General features: G+C 43.4%; 1 protein-coding gene across 5 annotated transcripts in view; it reads right to left on the bottom strand.

Moving 5' to 3' along the window:
- RUNX2 (RUNX family transcription factor 2) overlaps positions 1–20,504 on the bottom strand; it is a 169,325-nt gene that overhangs the window by 74,815 nt on the left and 74,006 nt on the right. For 2 of the 5 annotated variants that reach the window (XM_035110304.3, XM_088667085.1), the window contains exons 4-5: positions 16,388–16,561; positions 3,042–3,203 (exon numbers count right to left, since the gene is read on the bottom strand). In XM_035110304.3, coding sequence (XP_034966195.2) covers positions 3,042–3,203; positions 16,388–16,561 — 336 coding nt within the window. The remainder of the gene's footprint in view (positions 1–3,041; positions 3,204–16,387; positions 16,562–20,504) is intronic. The other 3 variants (XM_060272336.2, XM_088667086.1, XM_060272335.2) reach the window with 2 other exon arrangements.

Genomic DNA, 20,504 nt, shown 5'->3' with positions numbered 1-20,504 from the left:
TGTGGTTTTTTTCTCATCTCCATGTTTCTTTGTGTGTTTTATTTTTCTGTTGGAAGCCACCCAGAGTGGCTGGGGAAACACAGCCAGATGGGTGGGGTATAAATAATAAATTTATTATTATTATTATTATTATTATTATTATTATTATTATTATTATTATTATTTCTTATGGCTCCTTATATGCAGAAATTCCTATTTTTAAAATATTCAGCTGGCCTCTTCTTTGTTTCACTTTAAGAAATTATCAAAATGTCATCTTTCTTCTTGCACTTCTGTCACAGGCACGGTAGCGGCTACTCTAGAGTAACGACTCCTCACAACGTTGCATTTTCATGCTTTTATTAAGTGCACATTATTTACAGTGTAGAGTCAGTACTATGTACATGTTGTCAGTCTGGGTCAGAACCTCCGAATGGAGATTCGCGCGTCTTTTTCCAGCAAAGTAGTCTGGGAATACTGAATCTCCGCCCCCGTTGCTTCTTGCGCAATTCTGGGACCGGCGGGATCGGTCTTCTTGCCGCGCTTTCCCTGCTTCCCCCTTCCTTTCCTAAGCGGAGCAGTAGCTCTGCTACCCTACCTGAGCCATGGCCTCTACTTCCCGCTTCCCCGCTGGAGTCATCCCCCTCCCCGCTCCCACTGGCGCTGGGAGAAGATCTTGTGCTCAAGATGGGAGGAGGCTGTCTGTAGCTTCTGTCCCTCACAACTTCATTTATAGTTCCCTCTTTTCCTCCAGCTTCTCTCTCATTTTGTCTCCTGATTTTGCATCCCCTCTTCCATATTTGGCACTTTTAAATAATAAATGCTGGCATTAAAAAAAGATGGAAGTGGAGTGAAATACTAAGCCTTCCTCTTCCCGCCCCCCTTTGTTAACTCTGCTTATCTACTCTGGAATTTGTATCATTTCAGATTTTACAAATACCTGTTCTAATCTCCATTTTTTAAAAGTGACTCCTGACTTGCTTTTGGCGTAGTTCTGTGATGCCCCCTGTTCCATGAAACTCACAACCCTGTTTCCTGAACTATGCATTCTCTCTCTCTCTCTCTCTCTCCCTCTCTCTCTCTCTCTCTCACACACACACACACACACGCACACCATTTTTTGGAAAGGGGAAAATATATGGAGAAGAATCAACTCCCCCCCCCCCAAGGTATCGGTCGGACAAGGGAGAGAGCTTCCTTGCTTCTTGCTTGCTCTGCTTTGATGGTAGGACTTCTAAGCCCTCTGGATCTTCCGCATGTTAGGCACTCAGGTCTGAATGCATCCTGACAAGCAAGGGCTGCAGGGCAAGAAGCTCCCACAGCTGCTGCAGCCCCAGCCAAGCCATGCCCCGCAGGTATTGCCAGTGGCGACGCTGCAAAAATAACTGATTTGACAGCCCAGCCCTATGGCTACCAGGAGACATGAACTAAATGAATATGGTCAAAAGCTTAAACCAATCATTTGGGGTTCAGTTCAAACAAAAACACGTTTCACACTTAGAAGACAGAAATGGCTGGCTGGCGTTTCCAGAAGTCATGAATTCAAATCTGTCTATTTTGGACATGTATCCTAATGTTTGATGGAACACTAAATAGCTAAGATGAAAAGGATGGGCTGTTTTTGCGCGCAGGGGTGTGTGTGTGTGGATTATCTACCCCTAAGATAAAAGAAATGAAAGAAACCAAGCTAATCAAATTGTATAGGCATCTTGGCTGGTGTTCAGCCTGTCAGAGATTCAGTGAAGTGAACATTTTTTTATAGCATTGAGCTTTTTAGAGAAGGGGAAAACAAGCAAGGTGTTCACTTAGCTGGCAGGGAGTCAAACAGGTGTAGGAGACGAGAGGGTGAGAGACAATCACTGAGCCTTGCAAACCTGATGCAGGATAAGGAGAGTCTTCATTCTGCACACTTTAATAATGAATCACAGTGTTCCCCTTATGTTACACATAGTTCAGGCAGATGAGCTACAACTCTGTTTCCACAACTGTCTCTTAGAGCTTCAGGGGAGCAGGATTGACACCCTTTGTTTAGGTTCACAACATATGATAAAATGGAGTAGATGATGATATGCCATGGTATGTTGCATTATAATACAGCATGAAGATTGTTTTACCTAGAGATGGATCACAGAGTGCATAAACTACTACTACTACTACTACTACTACTCATAATAATAACAGTCCCCTGCCCCAGTCACTCTGGGCAGGTTCCAACATAATAAACGCACAAAAAAACACCCAACACTAAAAACTTCCCAATACAGGACTGCCTTCAGATGCCTTTGTAAAGTTGTATAGTTGTTTATCTCCTTGACATCTGATGGGAGGGCTTTCCACAGGGTGGACACGGCCACCGAGAAGGCCCTCTGCCTCGTTCTCCGTAACGTCACTCCTCGCAGGTCAATTGTAATTCGATTGCAATTCGATACTGACTTACCTGGGAGTAAACCACACTGAACTCAATGTGATTTACTCCTCAGGAAGCATGTACAGGACTGTGTTGTGTATTTCCACCAATATTTTGCTTCCTTTTTCATGAGACAATTTGTCTAATCCATTCTATAACTGCATTCCACCCCTAAATAATGCAGGTGCTGAAATGGAACTGAAGTGCACAATAACTAAGCTAAGCAGCTTTCTCAAACTATTGCCATTAGAGGAAAACGAATGTAAGCCTTGGACCAAGCTATTCCTTCCAGTTATGGAGACTTTTGGCTGTGAACAAACTAATTTATGAGAGTGAAGCAAGGCTTTCATCAAAAAGAAAGAAAACGTAAAGCTATTTACGTAACCCACACAGGGCAAAAAAATCCCCTGCTGAATATAGTGTGAAGCAGATCCATGAGATATTGTGCCTTCAAGGGATCATCAGACATTCAAACCACAAGGCCAAAGGAAGACGGGGGGTTTTAAATGGGGGGAGCTCATACAGCAACCCCAACAGTTTTTGCTAACCTACAAATGAGAGCACAAACACTGCAACAGGTTTGTACCTTTTAAGCAGCCTTAGCCTTCCCTGCTTCCACCTAAGATAACTAGTGGAGTTCAAACATGGTCTTTACCTGAGAGCCGCCTGGGCACATCGGTGATGGCTGGAAGCCCCGTGCCTCTTGTGGAGGACAGGGGGGTTGTGGAATGAATGGAGGGTGAAGTCATCTGGCTCAAGTAGGAAGGGTAAGACTGGTCATAGGACCATGGAGGGGATGACTGTGCTTGTCTGGGGTCTAAAAACAAAACAAAAGAGAAAATAATTTAAAATGAAAGACTTGTAAAGAGGAGCAGCTGGTGAAATTAGAAAGCCTACGCACCGTTTTCTCACAAAGAATGAGAATGAGCAAGTAAAAACTCCAAACATTTGAGTTGTTTTTTCTTAACATCTCCATGGCCTATGTCATGCTGTTTGGAAGTGGCAGAACTAGTGAGTCTTCCAAGGCATGAAAGCAACAGTGTGATCCTACCCTGAGTACGTCCCCCTGAGTTCAGTTACACGTACTCCCAGATGAGTATGTATACAATTGCAACTGAAGACATTGAGATTGGATTGTCAAAGCAATAGCTCCAACAGGGGCGCTCACCTCTCCTAGATCAGATCTGGGTAAGAGAATAAGGATGTTCCATAGGGGTGTTCATTTAGCCAAGATTTCAATTAGATATTCATTGAGAAAGGATGTGCAAGGAGATGATGGAAAGTGCAAGTAATTGTGGAGAGTTGGGGAAACTGATGTGAACGTCTTCAGGACCACAGGGAAACTGAGAGAAGAGATTTCAGAGTTAGGTTCAGTCACTGTTGCAGAAGTGTTTGATATCTTGAATCTTCTGATAGACCTATTGCTGCAACTCGCAACAAGGATACTGAAGATCTCCCAATGGAATAACACTTTTATCCGAAAGAACTAACTTGTATCTTGGCAGAATAATTTATATTAGAAGAACTGCAGGTGTGGAGATAAGAGAGGCAAAAGTCTAGGCTTCCCACTTAAGACAACCCTCTGGGGGGAAATATCTTAACTTCTTAGAAACCTATCTTTAGCCAGGATTCCTGGGGAAAGCTACAATGCAAAATCAAACTAGTAGCAATGTTTTGGAAATGAATGCTCCGTCCAAAAGCTGGATCATGTGGCAAAATAAGATAAAAGCAAAAAAACATTCTAGATCATGCAAAAACATACTTTAACTTATATTGCTCGTAATTCAAACTGTATAATGTTTTTTGCTTTTTGCTACATATTGTTATTAATCAAATATTTTCTTTAAGAAAGCATATGCCCAAACATAAACAGATTTGAAGTTTCTGCCACAGCAAATTGTCTTTCCACTAAAAATGTGGCTTGCCTCTTCAAGCAGTTTAAGGAACTGTGAAAAATTAAGCAAAACACGAGGCTGAGCAAGTTCTCCAAGAAGCATATATACAGTATGGTAAGAATGCGGGCACTATTACAGTTTAACCATCCACATTTTATTTTGCTCTTCTACTGCTAGCTGAAAGCTCTCTTAGCACGGTATCAGTATTATCTTGCGTTATTTCCTTTGAGGGTGGAAGATGGTGGGGAAGTTATCAACATAATACAAAAGGCCTTCCCACGTAGCAGGAAGTGTTTCAACAGAGTCCTCTCACTCAGTCTTGCCTATCAAGGCTGACTAGTGGCACATCTCCAGGGATTCAGACAAGGGTCTGTTCAGTCCCCCCTGGAGATACTGGGAATTGAGTCTGGGACCTTCTGCAAGCAAAGCAGGTGATCTGCCACTGATCCTACAAAAGTGATTCAGATATGAATGTGCCATTAATTCCTTTAGTTATTTGACTGGGGGGGGAGGAGTCATTTATGGATGTAAGCTCCATTACCTATAACTCAGCATAAGTCTGATATACACCACCCTGGTTTCCACTAAGAACTCCAAAGGCGATTCCCCCTGGCAATACTGGCAATACCCGTTGAATAAAGGTAAAGGTAGAGGTAAAGGACCCCTGGACAGTTAAGTCCAGTCAAAGGCAACTCTGGGGTTGTGGTGCTCATCTCGCTTTCAGGCAGAGGGAGCCAGTGTTTGTCCACAGACAGCTTTCTAGGTCATGTGGCCATCATGACTAAACCGCTTCTGGTGCAACGGGACACCGTGACGGAAACCAGAGCGCACGAAACACCATTTACCTTCCTGCTGCAGCAGCAGGGCCGTCTTGAGTATATTTGGCGCCCTGGCGCGACGGATCCCTCCAGTGCCCCTGCCCCACCCTGTTTCCCAGTGCGGCGGGCGGGCGGAACTGCGCGGGCGGGCAGGCGCAGTGCACAGCGCGGCTGCCGGGGGTGCAGCTCCGCAGCGGGTGGGGGGCGCAGCTGTGCAGTGCCCCCCTGGTGGGCAGGCGCCCTGGCACCCTGCGCCACCCAGCCTGGCCGTAGGGCCGGCCCTGTGCAGCAGTACCTATTTATCTACTTGCCCTGGTATGCTTTCAAACTGCTAGGTTGGCAGGAGCTGGGGCACAGCAACAGGAGCTCACCCCATCGTGGGGATTTGAACACCGACCTTCTGATTGGCGAGCCCAAGAGGGTCAGTAGTTTAGACCACAGCGCCACCCACTGAATACCCTGCTTTGAACTGAATGATTCTTAATATGGTATGTATTTTCCACATAGATATATATTCATCTGGGTTGCAGTGGGTAAGAGAAGGAAGAATACAATGAAGTTGGCAAACATGTTCTTTTTCAAGGTTATCTAGTGGTTTACTGATGAAAACAGGGTTTCCTCTTCAACATTTATGTTGTTTTCTTCATATTGCTTACAAATCAAAAATATATCCTACTTTAAGAGAAATTGCTTTCTCTTATCTGTGCCTCTGGAGTCTTATGGGCATAGTAAACACGTATCGGTCTAGATACTCGTAGTTTTTACTCTTTGTAAAGCAGCAAACCAATTCTGGCTTTTATTCAAGTCTTAACTGTATCTTTGCATAGTTTCCAGCCTCTGTTTTGTAAAATAGTAATATGATAACTAGATGGCAGAAGAAACAAACCCTTGTCAGGAAATTCATATAATTATAACAAAATCCTCTTTCTCCCCTTCTGTATAGAAAAACCTTGAAGTTTCTGCCACCCCCACCCCCTGTTCAGACATGATTTGTTTGAAGAGATGTCTGGAACGCTGATACTTCCCAAAGCAAAAAATAACTGTATATCAGATATATGAAGGAGGCAGGGAAGCCTTTCATTTTAATTTTGTAAGGATTTAATTTACAGTAGGGCTATCTCACATAAATGCTTGACCAAGAAAAAACACCACTCCAAAGTCAAAAGGGTGCTTTCTAAATGCAGTGAACTTCTTCAAGTGTGTAAGGACTGCCATTACATCTACTCTAACTACATATTATTTTACAGCACAGCAGTAACACAACAAACTATTTAGAGAAATGTACATAATTTTACATTATTATTTTTTAACAGATGTTCCTCTGATTTGGCAGAGAATTATTCTGGGTAACGAAAGCAAGCTCACAAATTAGGAATGGGCCGCAACAAACATTTAAAGGGATTTTAGGGACCCACAAGACACTGAGGTCCAAACTGTGTATTCTCATTATGACTTCAAGTCAAATAAAGACCATATAGGAATTTAAATTGCACCACAGGATGTTAAGTATAGTGATTTATTTTACTGAAATTGGGAATGCTTAAATGCATCGCTGTGCATTTAATTCTGGAATGTTACCCAGTAACTCGTGTGATTGGTTAACTCTGGTCGCTTGGGAGGTATCTGACTACATTTTCCACTTTGTTTTCTGTGTGAGTGACTGGACTGTATTGGCTGCATTTCCATGAACACTAAAGAGGAGACCGTGTTAAATCTCTCTCTCTCTCTCTCTCTCTCTCTCTCTCTCTCTCTCTCTCTCTCTCTCTCTCTGCAACAGAGAGGAGTGCTGATGTTTCTGTGTGAATGCATGTGGCAGAAAGAAGGACAGAAGTTGATGTTCTCCCTCCCAAAGAAGCAGGGAGGAGAAGTCCTTGTTGTTAAAAAGTGTGACACTCACTGTAACCACTTCATGGTGAGTACGGACACCTATTTTTCTAGGGGGGAAGCATTTCCTCTCAGAAGGCTGGGGCATTTACCAAAGGCTGGGCGCAAGCACTGGAAAGAGAGAACGGCACAGCAGACACAAGTTTATTCATGAAGAATGAGTGTGAATGAGAGAATGACAAAGGGGAGCCGACCTCACCTCAAGCAAAATGTCAGCCCAGTGTGTGCAAAAGCCCTGCAATGTGAACAACCCTTAGCAATGGAGAGATAGCTTCCGTCCCCTGATGGCTGCAGTCATGGCAGTTAACAGACAGCCATCATAGCCCTTCTGACAACAGATGGATGCTACTGTCTCCAGACTGTTACCTTGCTGCACATTTGATTCTTCAGAGACAAGGGAAATGTCTGATGATTTCCAGTGCAAAGCTTCAGGGGTGGACTTCTTCATTCATTCTTCATGGGGACATCCAGCATAAATTACGGGTCAAATCTGTTTTCAGTATGATATGTGTCATCTGTATACCAGGAATGGATTGGGGGGGGGGAGCATGTGCTCCATGTGACAGGTTGCTGGGGGGAGGGCACCGAAATTTCCAACTAGCTGGGAAGCAGTAATAAGCTTTCCCCAATAGAATAGCTCCTTCCAAGGGCAGAGAGCTGCTTCTCCTCATCCTCCCAACCTGAAGCAGGTCAATGGTTGTTGTTGCTCAGCAACTGGGATACAGGAATGGCAGAGCTGAGCAGGGCAAACATGCCAAAGGGAGGGAAACTAAACTGGTTTAGACTTTGTGGGGATTCTGCTTTGATTTGTTATTGTTCATAATTACATTTTTTTCCTACTACACTACTGTTAGTATATACGTACAGTACCTGTTTTTCTAGCTTCCATACTTATTATTTATTTCAGATTTTTAAACATACAAAGTGCTTCACATGCCTTATCTAGCTGCAGTCCTTACAACAACCCTGTTAGGCAGGAATGAAGAACCTCTGGGATGGTTGGGGCTGAGGGGAGTGCACAACTCAGAGGTCCCCTAGTCCTGTTGTAAGGCAAGTCAGTATTACACACACACACCATAATGCAGGTTGGTGATTGTGCTGGGGGCTGAAGCTGACAGAGAGCATCTTGCCTAAGGCCTCTGAATGAAATCATGGCAGATCCCAAATGTGAACTGTGGGCATCTTGATTTATAGCATGGTCTCTTAAAGGTAAAGGGACCCCTGACCATTAGGTCCAGTCGTGACTGACTCTGGGGTTGCAGCATGACAAAGCCGCTTCTGGCGAACCAGAGCAGCGCACGGAAACGCCATTTACCTTCCTGCTGTAGCGGTACCTATTTATCTACTTGCACTTTGACGTGCTTTCGAACTGCTAGGTTGGCAGGAGCAGAGACCAAGCAACGGGAGCTCACCCCGTCACGGGGATTCGAACCGCCAACCTTCTGATCAGCAAGCCCTAGGCTCTGTGGTTTAGACCAAAGCGCCACCTGCGTCCCTAGCTGGTCTCTTATTAGCACAAAAATTCATAACTCTGGCCACTTCTGACCTCCTGCAATGGAGTGTTCATCCCCACCCTATTTGTTAAAGTCATAAAGAAAAGTCAGCACCACCCTATTCAACTATTTTGTTAAATCTTCATTTTTAATTGCTTTGCATTCTTTAGAATCTGTGCTCTCTCCCATCTGGAGCACACATCTATCGGTATCTAAAAAATTAAATATGTGCATGAATAGCAAAGAAGACTCTTTCCCCTATTCCTCAAACCATTGTTGTGGGGCACGGGAACTGTGGCCCTCCAAATGATCTGGGAGCTGTGTGGTCCTTAGAGATTAATTCTAGGGCATAAATATGGTACTGGGTTGTGCCTGAAGAATGGAAGTGTTGCCATATGGCAGCATTGAAGATGGGACACACCTGTTTGAGACTGTGTGGCCAGGCTCCTGATGATGTGTAGATGTTAGGGTTCAATATAGCTGTTTAGAATCGAACCAAACAGAACCACTCAAGGTTTATAGATAGACTGAGAGATCCATGTAACTTACGTCTCTAGATATCTGCCAATTAACTGATATAAATGTACTGTGTGAAGTGGTTCTAAAAGAAGAACATTGTACAGCAAGTTTTGCAGGCATTGCATTTTGCATGCATGTCTACTTCGCTTGGATGTCTACTTCGCCAAAGACACGCATTTATTTAGCTGTGTAATATAAAGAGAGTAATGGCCACTGAGGAATTGTTCTGGTAGTTTTTCCTGTCCCTATTCTCTTGCTATGTCAAGTGGTGTGTCTGTGAGACCCAGTCGCGTGTGGGTCTCTGTGGGCCAGAAGCTCCAAGCTCACTCACAAATCATCATGAGTTCTGACAAGCACAGCATGCTTTCCCACTTGTTAAAGGCAAAGAAAATGCAAGAACCCCCAAAGCTGTTTAATCAGAAAGAGACTGGTTTTGTCCAGAGGAACGCTCAGTCCCGACATGGGAGGAGGGGAAAGCACATACAGATGCTAGAGGAGCAAGAAAAATAGCCTGTGACTCACCCATCCTTCCTCAGTCCTATATAGCAGGTAGTCAAAAGCAGACTAACCGGCAGAGAAAACTATTACGGTAGTTTCTGAATAGCAAAACAGGGCCATTAAAAATACCTGGGGGTGATTACTAACAGCAGCCTTCCTTCTGTAAACATTTCTGCTCCCCCTGCATGGCATAGACAAAAACTGCTGCCTTCATAACAGGTTATTTATAGGGAGGCATGTTGCTCACTTCATTGCTTAACTTCATGCATAGCTTGGCTGCAACAAGTAGCTAAAGGGGTGAAGCCTTGAATAATATGCAAACTGCAAATTCTCTACCATGTAGGTTCTATTAGAACAGGAAATGTCAAACATTGCTTATTCCTTCCTTCCATGCGTTTACTGATACACTGACTGTTATTACAGGCTTGCAAGTTAGTTGACCATTTTCTTCCCTGTTTTATTCAAAGAGGCTCCATCAACATGCAGGCCAGGGTGGGAGTAACTGCTGTTGCACAAAAGTCACAATCTCTTTAGTGTTTCACATAAGCAGACACAAATACAAGTTGCACTCATAATAGTCTTTCTAGTGTCCCTTCAACTAATTTTTAAACCGTTTGTTGCCTCTCTGCCTACCTGCAGCACTTTCACAGGTGTGGTCAAGCTGCTGAGATGTCATGAAATGGTCACCAACATACTAACTTCTGAGAGGTGACACAATGGAATATTTCGAAACAGCAGTTTCCATGAGGGAAAGTGTGAGTGCAAATTTAGAAATATTTCTATATAATTTAAACAGAAATGCAATACATCTCATCATAGTTGGGAAAGCACCAGCTGACTAGTATGCCTGCTCAGTCTGCTAACCAAGCACTGCTAACTGTTGGTGGGCAAATTGAGGGCTCCTGATCTCCCTTTTTATGGTTGTTTATCTTTAAACCAGACTTGGACCAGATAGCCCTCGAGCAGAGCACACCTCTGAGAGCTTTAAAACAGTCCTCTGTAAAGTAAAAACAGACACCTGACCACTCTGTCACACAGGTCCATACAAAGGCACAAAGGAGACAGGTGAACAGGTAAGAAGGATGAGATGTCCTGAGGGAATCTTTGCAGAGTGGATGAAAGAAAGAGGACAGAGTATGCTGTGTACTTTGAACCAGCAACTGGAAGAATGATTATATATAAGAATCATAGAGTTGGAAGGGATCCCAGGGGTCATCTAGTCCAACCCCCCACAATGCAGGAATCTCAGCTAAAGCATCCATGACAGATGGTCATCCAACCTCTGCTTAAAAGTCTCCAAGGAAGGAGAAAGCCTCCCAAGGAGACCATGCAGAGGAAGCAAAACCTTCAGTAACAAGATAGCAGACTATAGGATCATAAGGATCTGATCTCTTGCAAGCCCTCTTGCCAGATTTGGAGGATTTCTGCCCCATCCTGCAATCAGTTTCCTGGGTGTGAGGGGGAAAGAGTACAGAAACCCCCCCCCCATCCTGAGGAGTAGCTCCTCTACCAGCAGCGGAGCCAGCGGGGAGGAGGAAGAGTCCAGTGGAGAAGGAGGAAGTAGGGAACAGGGCTCTGGCAGGATAGCAGAGCCGCTGCTACACGTGGGAGAGGAAGAGAGAGCGGGGGGGAAAGGGGGAGAAGGAAAACATGGAAAGGAGACCCTTTTTCCCTCCGGTTCCGGAATTACGCAGGAGGAAACGCGGAAGGAGATTTGGGGTGCCCAGACTCTTATGTTGGAAGAAAACGCGGGAAGCGCCATTCCAGGGTTCTGGGTCAAACTGAGAACATGTACCCTGTACAGCTCTAGCACTGTAAATAGCCTGCACACAATAAAAGCATGAAAAGGCAACGGTCTGGAGAGTCGTTACTTTAGAGTAGTCGCAGCGCACCATCTGTGATACTGGGCTACTTACAAACTCTCATAATCAGAAAACACAGGACGCAAGGGAGAAACTTGCTAAGAGGAAGGCACACTTGGCAAATCCACACCATGATCAACTCCCGCCCGGAAAACATTGCCCCCACTGTGGAAGGACGTGTGGATCCAGAATTGGCCTCCACAGTCACTTATGCACCCATTGTTAAAACCGTGTTTATGGAAGACAATCTTACTTGGCTATGAGTGATCGCCAAAGAGAGAGATATATATATATATATATATATATATATATATATATATATATATATATACTGTATATAAAACCAAAGAAGCCCATTAAAATATTAAAAAGTAATCATCCATTATTAAAAGTGGTGATAAAATTCCATTAGATAAGCACAGCAATTAAAGCAGTAATTAGGGTCAAAAGGTCAAGGGAATGCCTGTGTAAACAGGTGCATCTTTAAATACTGTAATAGATTAAGAGTGTTTGCCTGACATTGAAGCAAAATCAGGGTAGGTGCCAGGCAAGTCTCCATGGGGAGTGAACCATACTTGGGGCATAATTACAGTTGTGTTGCTCTTTACAACTGACTTGCTTTCTCCCACAAAGATCACCAGAGGCGTGTGACATAAAGCAAGTTGGCTCCTCCAGTTGACAAGCAGAGCGCAAGCTTACCCCAACCTTTGCTGCCTCTTTCTCCCGTGTCTCTCCCTGTGAAAATCTAACAAATGGTTATAGCAGTATGCAAGCCAGGTTGACAGGCCAAGGCGCGGGGGGGGGGGGCTAATTTGTGGCCCTCCAGATGCTCCTCTCAGCCAAAGCCAGTTTGGCCAGCAGCCAGCAATGATGGGCATTGTAGCCCAACAACATCTGCAGAGCAACAGGTTAGTTGCCCCAGAGCTGAAAGCTAGGGCATATGGACTGCTCTCATGCAGAATGAAAACTACAGAATCAATATTTTCCAAGCTTGTGAAAAGAAATAATTGACTGCTAGCCTTAAGAACAAAACAAACAATGGGAAGAATTTTAGTGGCAAGCCACCAGAACCTTTGTTCCCAAAGGGTCACAATGGACAGTTGCCGACAACCCGAGACTGTCATGTATTTGCATTTAAAAAGAGCACTTTGAAGCTCCCTTTGTTTCTCTACCCCAGAGAGAGCACAGTCTTGAGAATGTACTTTATTCCTCTCCTCTGGACAGTCTGCTTATAGATCCCAACATCTATAAGCAACTGCTCTGTATAACGCTGCAACACAGCTACTGACTACAATACTCCGTGCAAACGGTTGAAACCTACAAAAACCTAAGAAGAATGTTTTGGAGAGGGTGGGGGAAGTGGTGGGACTACAAATCAGCCCAGTGCCATGAGACCCATGGAAGTGGCTAAGGCCTATACAGCACTTGTGTCAGTTACAGGGTCAGAGAAAAAAGGCAACTACAGGAATCCATAAAGCACTCTATAGATTCCGGTGGCGTTTCATAGGGCTGGTGGAGTAGCAAACACACTAATATATAATTTCACAGTTGCATAGAGTACTCCAGGGACAGGTAGACAGAAGGCAACACCTAACTTCCTAAATGGACAAATATGAATTTCCCTCGTTTTCTTCAGAATGTATATTCAAACCTCCTTAAAACAATAAAATATACACACAATAAAACCCATTAAACAACCATCACAAAAATACCAACATCTTCAAAACAAAACAATCTAAATGCCAACAAGAAAAGCCCAGCAGCTCCTCTTTAGCTCCAGCCAACATGACCAACAGCCCCTCAAGTCTCAGTGTCTTAACGCAAATTAGAATATTTGCATTAAACACACCAAAGTCTTTGGAAATAACGTTTCTCCCATTTGTTAATTTCCCCTGCTGCCGTCACAGAATTCATGTGGTTTCATGGTTTCGCTCATAACACTGTCAAAACAACTTGAACTGACAATAGCACACACTCCACACCAAGAAGCAGGAACAGACTTTTCAGAGAGCAAAATATAGATCTGGTCCTAAATACACCAGCCAAACATCTTTTAAACCCAAGCATAATGAATTAATAGGATATTTCCCCAAGCCTGAGAAATGAAAACTGTGTGCTGCTGGGGTTTAAAAAACTGTTTCTCATGGTTCAGACCACTTGACTTTGCATGCTGTTATTTCAGTTACTGAAGTCACAGATTGCCTATAGATCATATGTTGGCACAGTGGTGGAGCATGAAACCTCACTTAACTCCCACTTACACTTCCTACTACAACTCCTCCACTGAAATTCCACCAGGCACACTGACCACATTCTTACCACCATGCACTTGGCTTTTCCTGTCTCATATAGAATAATCCTGGCCAGCTGTATTTTAGAAGGGAAAAAAAATCAAAAATATATGACAGAGGTGTCACATATGCAGACATGTTTTGTGAGTGTGGGGCTGGTGGAGTAGCAAACATACCCGCATAAAATTTGGACTTGAGAAGAGTTTCATTTGGGTCTGTACTTCCTCAGGAAACATCAAACCTTATTTGAGAGTTTGTATTTAATGGCCTTTCGGTGTTGCTTCTGCAGTGCACTAGGTAAAACGCCTTGCTCAGTAAAAATCACCTTCTACCAATCCATGCCTGCATTGCCAGAATCTGCATGTTTTACAGAGGGTTTTAAATCATTATCAATAAATACAGTGTGTGTGAGAGAGAGAACTAAATGTGTATACTCTATAGATGCGTACACATCTAAATACAGTACAAATGCATGCTGAAAAGGATTCAATAGGGACTAAAATATGGAACATGGAAAGAAAATGAAATGTAACATCCACTTCAAGATCAACATCTACTTCATCATTATTCAGAAGGGATTTGATAGAGAAACTAAAGGCTATCTATCGTAAATCATGCATTACTTGTGGAAGAGCATGCCTGGAATAAAGTAAGCAATTTAACTGAATAATCAGAAATGAAGCGAATGTGTTTATGTTTGCTTTGTAGAAACTGATGCATTTCATAGAATCATAGAATCATAGAGTTGGAAGAGACCACAAGGGCCATCCAGTCCAACCCCCTGCCAAGCAAGAAACACCAGCAAGGCATTCCTGGCAGATGGCTGTCAAGCCTCCGCTTAAAGACCTCCAAAGAAGGAGACTCCACCACACTCCTTGGCAGCAAATTCCACTGTCGAACAGCTCTTACTGTCAGGAAGTTCTTCCTAAGGTTTAGGTGGAATCTTCTTTCTTGTAGTTTGAATCCATTGCTCCGTGTCCGCTTCTCTGGAGCAGCAGAAAACAACCTTTCTCGCTCCTCTATACGACATCCTTTTATATATTTGAACATGGCTATCACATCATTTCTTGTCTTAATTATTCCAAATAAAAAGGTAAAGGGGCCCCTGACCATCAGGTCCAGTCGTGTCCGACTCTGGGGTTGCGGCGCTCATCTCGCTCTATAGGCCAAGGGAGCCGGCGTTTGTCCGCAGACAGCTTCCGGGTCATGTAGCCAGCATGACAAAGCTGCTTCTGGTGAACCAGAGCAGCACACGGAAACGCCGTTTACCTTCCTGCCGGAGCGGTCCCTATTTATTTACTTGCACTTTGATGTGCTTTCGAACTGCTAGGTGGGCAGGAGCTGGGACCGAGCAACGGGAGCTCACCCCGTTGCAGGGATTCGAACCACCGACCTTCTGATCAGCAAGCCCTAGGCTCTGTGGTTTAACCCACAGTGCCACCTGGGTCCCTATTATTCCAAATACCCTACTGTAATTAAGCCAAAGTACCCACAGTTGAAGTAATCAAATATTTACCCCCTGCCTCAATTTCTCTCTCCATGTGTTGTTTCCTTGTGTCTGTTTTAGCAAGGAAGCCCCCAGGAGGAGTCATTAACCGCCCTGCTGGGCAACAACTAAGTGGGAAGGAGCCAGAGGATGAACTCCAACCACATAATTCAGATCTTCAGACGTGGAGCACAACAATTTAGGATCACATCACTTTTTTCTAATTTAAAAAACTTATCTCCCTATTGCCTTCCTGCCTCGCTGCATTTCCAGTGCCTTTGCATCATTCAGTGTGGCTTGAAGCAGTTAAAAACTCATGTCACTAGTAGTATGTGTAAATGGGCCTGAACTAAAGAAATGCCTGTGTAGACTCAGCCTTCTTCCTGACAGTAAGAGCTGTTCGACAGTGGAATTTGCTGCCAAGAAGTGTGGTGGAGTCTCCTTCTTTGGAGGTCTTTAAGCAGAGGCTTGACAGGCATATGTCAAGAATGCTTTGAGGGTGTTTCCTGCTTGGCAGGGGGTTGGACTGGATGGCCCTTGTGGTCTCTTCCAACTCTATGATTCTATGATTCTTCTTCTTCTTTTTTAGGATAAAACAAAATTGGGGCTTGCACTAAAAAAAGGGCTGCATTTCATTAACATTTCCCACTCCCCACCCTCACCCACAAAATGGCTTTCCACTTTTTATTGGGATCTTTAGAATAAAATTGTATATAAACAAAGAGAAGTTCACCCAAGTGTGTGGGGGGGTAACAATTGGCCTAGGTTTGCTGCTGCATCTTTTTATATGGACCTCAGCGCTTTAGATTTTCTCTGCTTTCCCTACACACATTCTGTTTTGAATAGTGAAAGCAGTCTCTTGGCTTGAAAATAAAATGTATGCATCTCTCATTGTGGTCTGGTTCATAGTTTACTGAAACAGTGATGCATAGCTATGGGTGCTAGAGAGAAGCCACATGTATAGCTGGAAAATTTACATATTTTTATTTATGCATGTAGACCAATTCCATGAATGAGACCTGGAAGATGAGAATTTCCTCCCCATTTCATCCCACCCCCAATTTTGACTGCAAACAAGAAAGAAGACCAAATTATTTTGTCATGAACGCTACAGAAAAATCTATTCCCAACTAGTTTACATTTGTTTATATCTTTCACTTTGCAACAGTTATTTTTCTACATTTTGAAACAATAAAAGGCCTACTATAATCAATTATTACCATGGCCCATTCAAGTCCATGGTTCTGTCTCTTACCTGTAATCTGACTCTGTCCTTGTGGATTAAAAGGGCTTGGTGCAGAGTTCAGAGAGGGCCGTGGGCTCTGAGTCGGGACCCCTACTCTCATACTGGGATGAGGAATGCGCCCTAAATCACTGAGGCGCTCAGAGAACAAACTAGGTTTAGAGTCATCAAGCTTCTGTCTGTGCCCTGGAAACAGCAAATCATAAAATAAAAGTGTTGTTAGCATGACTGGAAAATGTAGTATTTATTTTATTTTACTTTATTTTATTTTATTGCAAGGACCAAAGAACTTTTATCTTTAACCTGGAACTGGTGCAAGGAGTGAACTACAGACTCTTCTCTTTCACCCATCACAATAACCCTACATGGAAGATACTTGTGTCATTTTCCTTATACATAAGTAAATCGCTTACATGAGTACAAGAATGTTGCATGGGAACGTAAGAACTCTGCTGGATCAAGCCAGAGGCATGTCTAATCCAGGATCCTGTTCTTACAGTGGCCAACTAGATTCCCATGGGAAATCCACAAGCAGGAACAGGGTGAGGAGGCTCTTTCCTAGCTTGTGAGGCCCAACAACTGATATTCCAAGCAATATTGCCTCTGACAGTTGAGGGAGAACATCGTCATCATGACTAGAAGGCATTCATAGCCTCATCCTCCAGGAACTTGTTTCATCTTCTTCCAAAGTCATGCAGGCTGGTGATCAGGTTGGTTGCAGGAGGAAATTTCATAATTCTTATTTATTTACAGTACTTATACTTTATGCACTGTTTACTTTCTCTAATCCTGAATCTTCCAACTTTCAGCGTCATTGGATGGACCTGGGTTGTAGTATTATGAGAGAGAGAGAGAGCGAGAGAGAGAGAGAGAGAGAGAGAGAGAGAGAGAGAAATGGTCCCTGTCGACGTTTTCCATACATAACAATGCATAATTTTATAGACCTTGAGCTTGTCCCTCATTTACTCACTTTTTTTTCCTAACTAGAAAGACCCAAATGTTTGAGGGGAGGCAAGCAGCACTTCACACAGTATTCCAAGTGTGGTCCCACCACAGATTAGTGTAATGCCATCATAACATTGGCAGTTTAATTTTCAATTGCTTTTGTAATAATCCCTAACATGGAACTCTCCATTTCTGCAGCAGGATCAACATCTTCATCAAGCTATATCCACTACAACCTAAAGTTCTTGTTCCTGGTCAGTCACTGCCAGTTGAGATCCCCGGAGGGTATAAGTGAAATCAGGATCACTTTACACTTGCTTACATGGGTTTGCATTTTCCATTTTAAAGCCCACACACCCAGTTTGGGGAGACCCTTTTAGACCTTCTAATAAGTGCTTTTTCTTTAACCACCTTTAACAATTTGGTGTCATCAGCAAGCTTGGACACCTCACTTTTCACCCCTAACTGTAGACAATTAATGAACAAGTTAATAATCGTCTGATGCCATGACTGCTAAGCTTACTCTGAGTCTTTCGTGAGGTATTTCGTCAAAAGACCAAGTATTTAATCATGCTTCTCACTGGTTTTCCTGGAACAGATATTAAGCTAACCAGACTGTAATTTCCTAGATCCCATCTGACGTCCTTGTAAAAAAATTGCCTTACATTGGTTACTTTTTAGTACTCATTGTATAGGCTGATCTTATGGATAAGTTCCTTTTTTGTTAGAAGATAGGCAATTTAACATAGCTTTCTTTAGTGGGTGCCATCTGGACCCAGTGATTGTCTGTTTGCAATTACAGTAGCCCATAAGGCCACTAACTTCATCTCTTATCACCACTACTTGCCTCAGTTCCTCAGGTGCAGGGACCTGCCCTATTGTGAAGATGGATGTAAAAAATTCAATCAGCTCCTTTGCAACCTCCTTTTCATCCTCTAAAAAGGTAAAGGATTCCTGACAGTTAAGTGCAGTCACGGATGACTCTGGGGTTGCGGCGCTCATCTCACTTTCCTCCTTTAGCACACCTTTGACTCCCTTTCTCATCCAAAGATCCAACCACCTCTCTTGCTTGGCTTTGGTTGGTTGGTTTTCAAACCCCTTATTGCTGCTTGTGTTTCTTTTGCCAAAGTTAGTGTTCTTTTTGGGACAAGACTTCCATATTATCAAAGAAGACTTCTTGCCTCCAACAGCTCCTTTGACTGTACTCATTCATCAAGCTGGCATCCTCTTGGTCCTTGCAGCACCTTTCTTGATCTGCAATATACATGCTAGCTGAACTTATTTTATTGTGGTTTTGGACAATCTCTATCAAAGAGATATGACCCTCTTCACTTTCCTCTTTAGAAGTCAAATATGACTGTTGGATTTTCTTGGCAATTGTCTTCTTGTGTATATCTTGGATTTCATAGCATTATGTTCATTGTTCTCAATCAGTTCAACATTTACATCTTGCACCAGGTCCTGGGTGACACTTAAGATTAAATCCAATTGTTCCAGAGCACAGTCACACAAGGTATTTAGACATTTTGCTTCGTTGAGACTGAAACACACCAGTATATGGGACAGCCATTGAAGTCACTCATTATTGCACCACTTCATCTTTTGGCTGTCTCCTTGATTTCATTCCCCATTTCACCCTGGACATTTTTGTCAGGAGGATGAGACAGTATGTTGTCCATACTAAACTACTTCTGTGGTCCACTATCACCACCCACATCAAGTCTGTGGATGAGAAAGGACCCTTCTGTATTCTATATCCTCCAGTAGGCCCTTCCCTGCCCTTCCTAGGGAGCTTTTATCTGGAGATAACCATGACTCACTGGTTCTCTCCATCCCAGTATATGCCCTCTATATCTATTCCATCTTTTAAAGCCAAGCACTCCAGTTCACACAAATTGGATCAGAGGCTTCTAGGATCAGTTTATAAACATTTCTATATGGTGTCTCTCTCCAAATGTCTTTGATGTATGTGCTTCACCCAACGGTGCTTCAGCCTTCCTGAACTGATATCATGTCCCCCCCCCCCATTTGAACAAGCACAAACATTTTCACCCTCATCCCTAGAGATGATTTGTTCATGCTCTGTAGGGTAGGACCCAAACCAATTTTATTTTAAAAAATATAAATTTTATTTATACCCCGCCCTCCCCAGTCAAGACCGGGCTCAGGGCAGCTAACACCGGATATAAAACAATTGATTAAAATACATCTTAAAAACAAGATTAAATACAACATTAAAATGCAGCCTCATTTCAACAGAAACTCAAATCAAAAACTGTTAGGGGAAGAAAATGTCAAATCTTCACCAAGGCCGACTATCCAGACTGGTCCTACATGGGCCAGAAAAAGCCAGGGGAGTCCCCAAATATGAGTTCCATCACAGAAGGAAAGGAAAAAGGAAAGAGGGGGAGGGGGAGGGGATCAAGTTGATTCCAGGCCAAAGGCCAGGTGGGACAACTCTGTTTTACAGGCCCTGCAGAAAGAAATCAATTCCCAAATCCTGCTGTGTCCACCTTCCTTCAGATCCCCAAAACTCTTCACAAAACATGAAGCAAACAAAGCTACCCTGCCATTGCCCTCACTGCCCTTCCCTCTTTCCCTACACCTTTACTCCAAACCTTGGCATTAAATTGTTTAATGATATGTTGCCATTACCATAATGAATCCATAACTCTCAAAATTACCATGTTGCTTCCAAAATTCTCCTGCACTAAAGAACTGGGTATAGAACTTTAGAGAGAGGGGGAGATAAACAAGAGATCTCAGAGGAACAACAGTGGTGCCCAGCAACTGAATTCTTAGTATTCATAAGAGGACCAGCAGCCCAGTTTCATCCTTATATAATATGATAAAAACTGTTTGCCAGTTGCCATTGGATCAGCTACTGGGATGTTACAGAATCATAGAATCATAGAGTTGGAAGAGACCACAAGGGCCATCCAGTCCAACCCCCTGCCAAGCAGGAAACACCATCAAAGCATTCCTGACAGATGGCTGTCAAGCCTCTGCTTAAAGCCCTCCAAAGAAGGAGACCCCACCACACTCCTTGGCAGCAAATTCCACTGCCGAACAGCTCTTACTGTCAGGAAGTTCTTCCTAATGTTTAGGTGGAATCTTCTTTCTTGTAGTTTGAATCCATTGCTCCGTGTCCGCTTCTCTGGAGCAGCAGAAAACAACCTTTCTC

Source organism: Zootoca vivipara, chromosome 3 (genome assembly GCF_965207765.1).
Source record: "Zootoca vivipara chromosome 3, rZooViv2.hap1.1, whole genome shotgun sequence".
NCBI classification, from domain to species: Eukaryota; Metazoa; Chordata; class Lepidosauria; order Squamata; family Lacertidae; genus Zootoca; species Zootoca vivipara.
The sequence above is the reverse complement of the archived record's forward strand: the minus strand, read 5'-3'. Positions and strand labels throughout refer to the sequence as shown.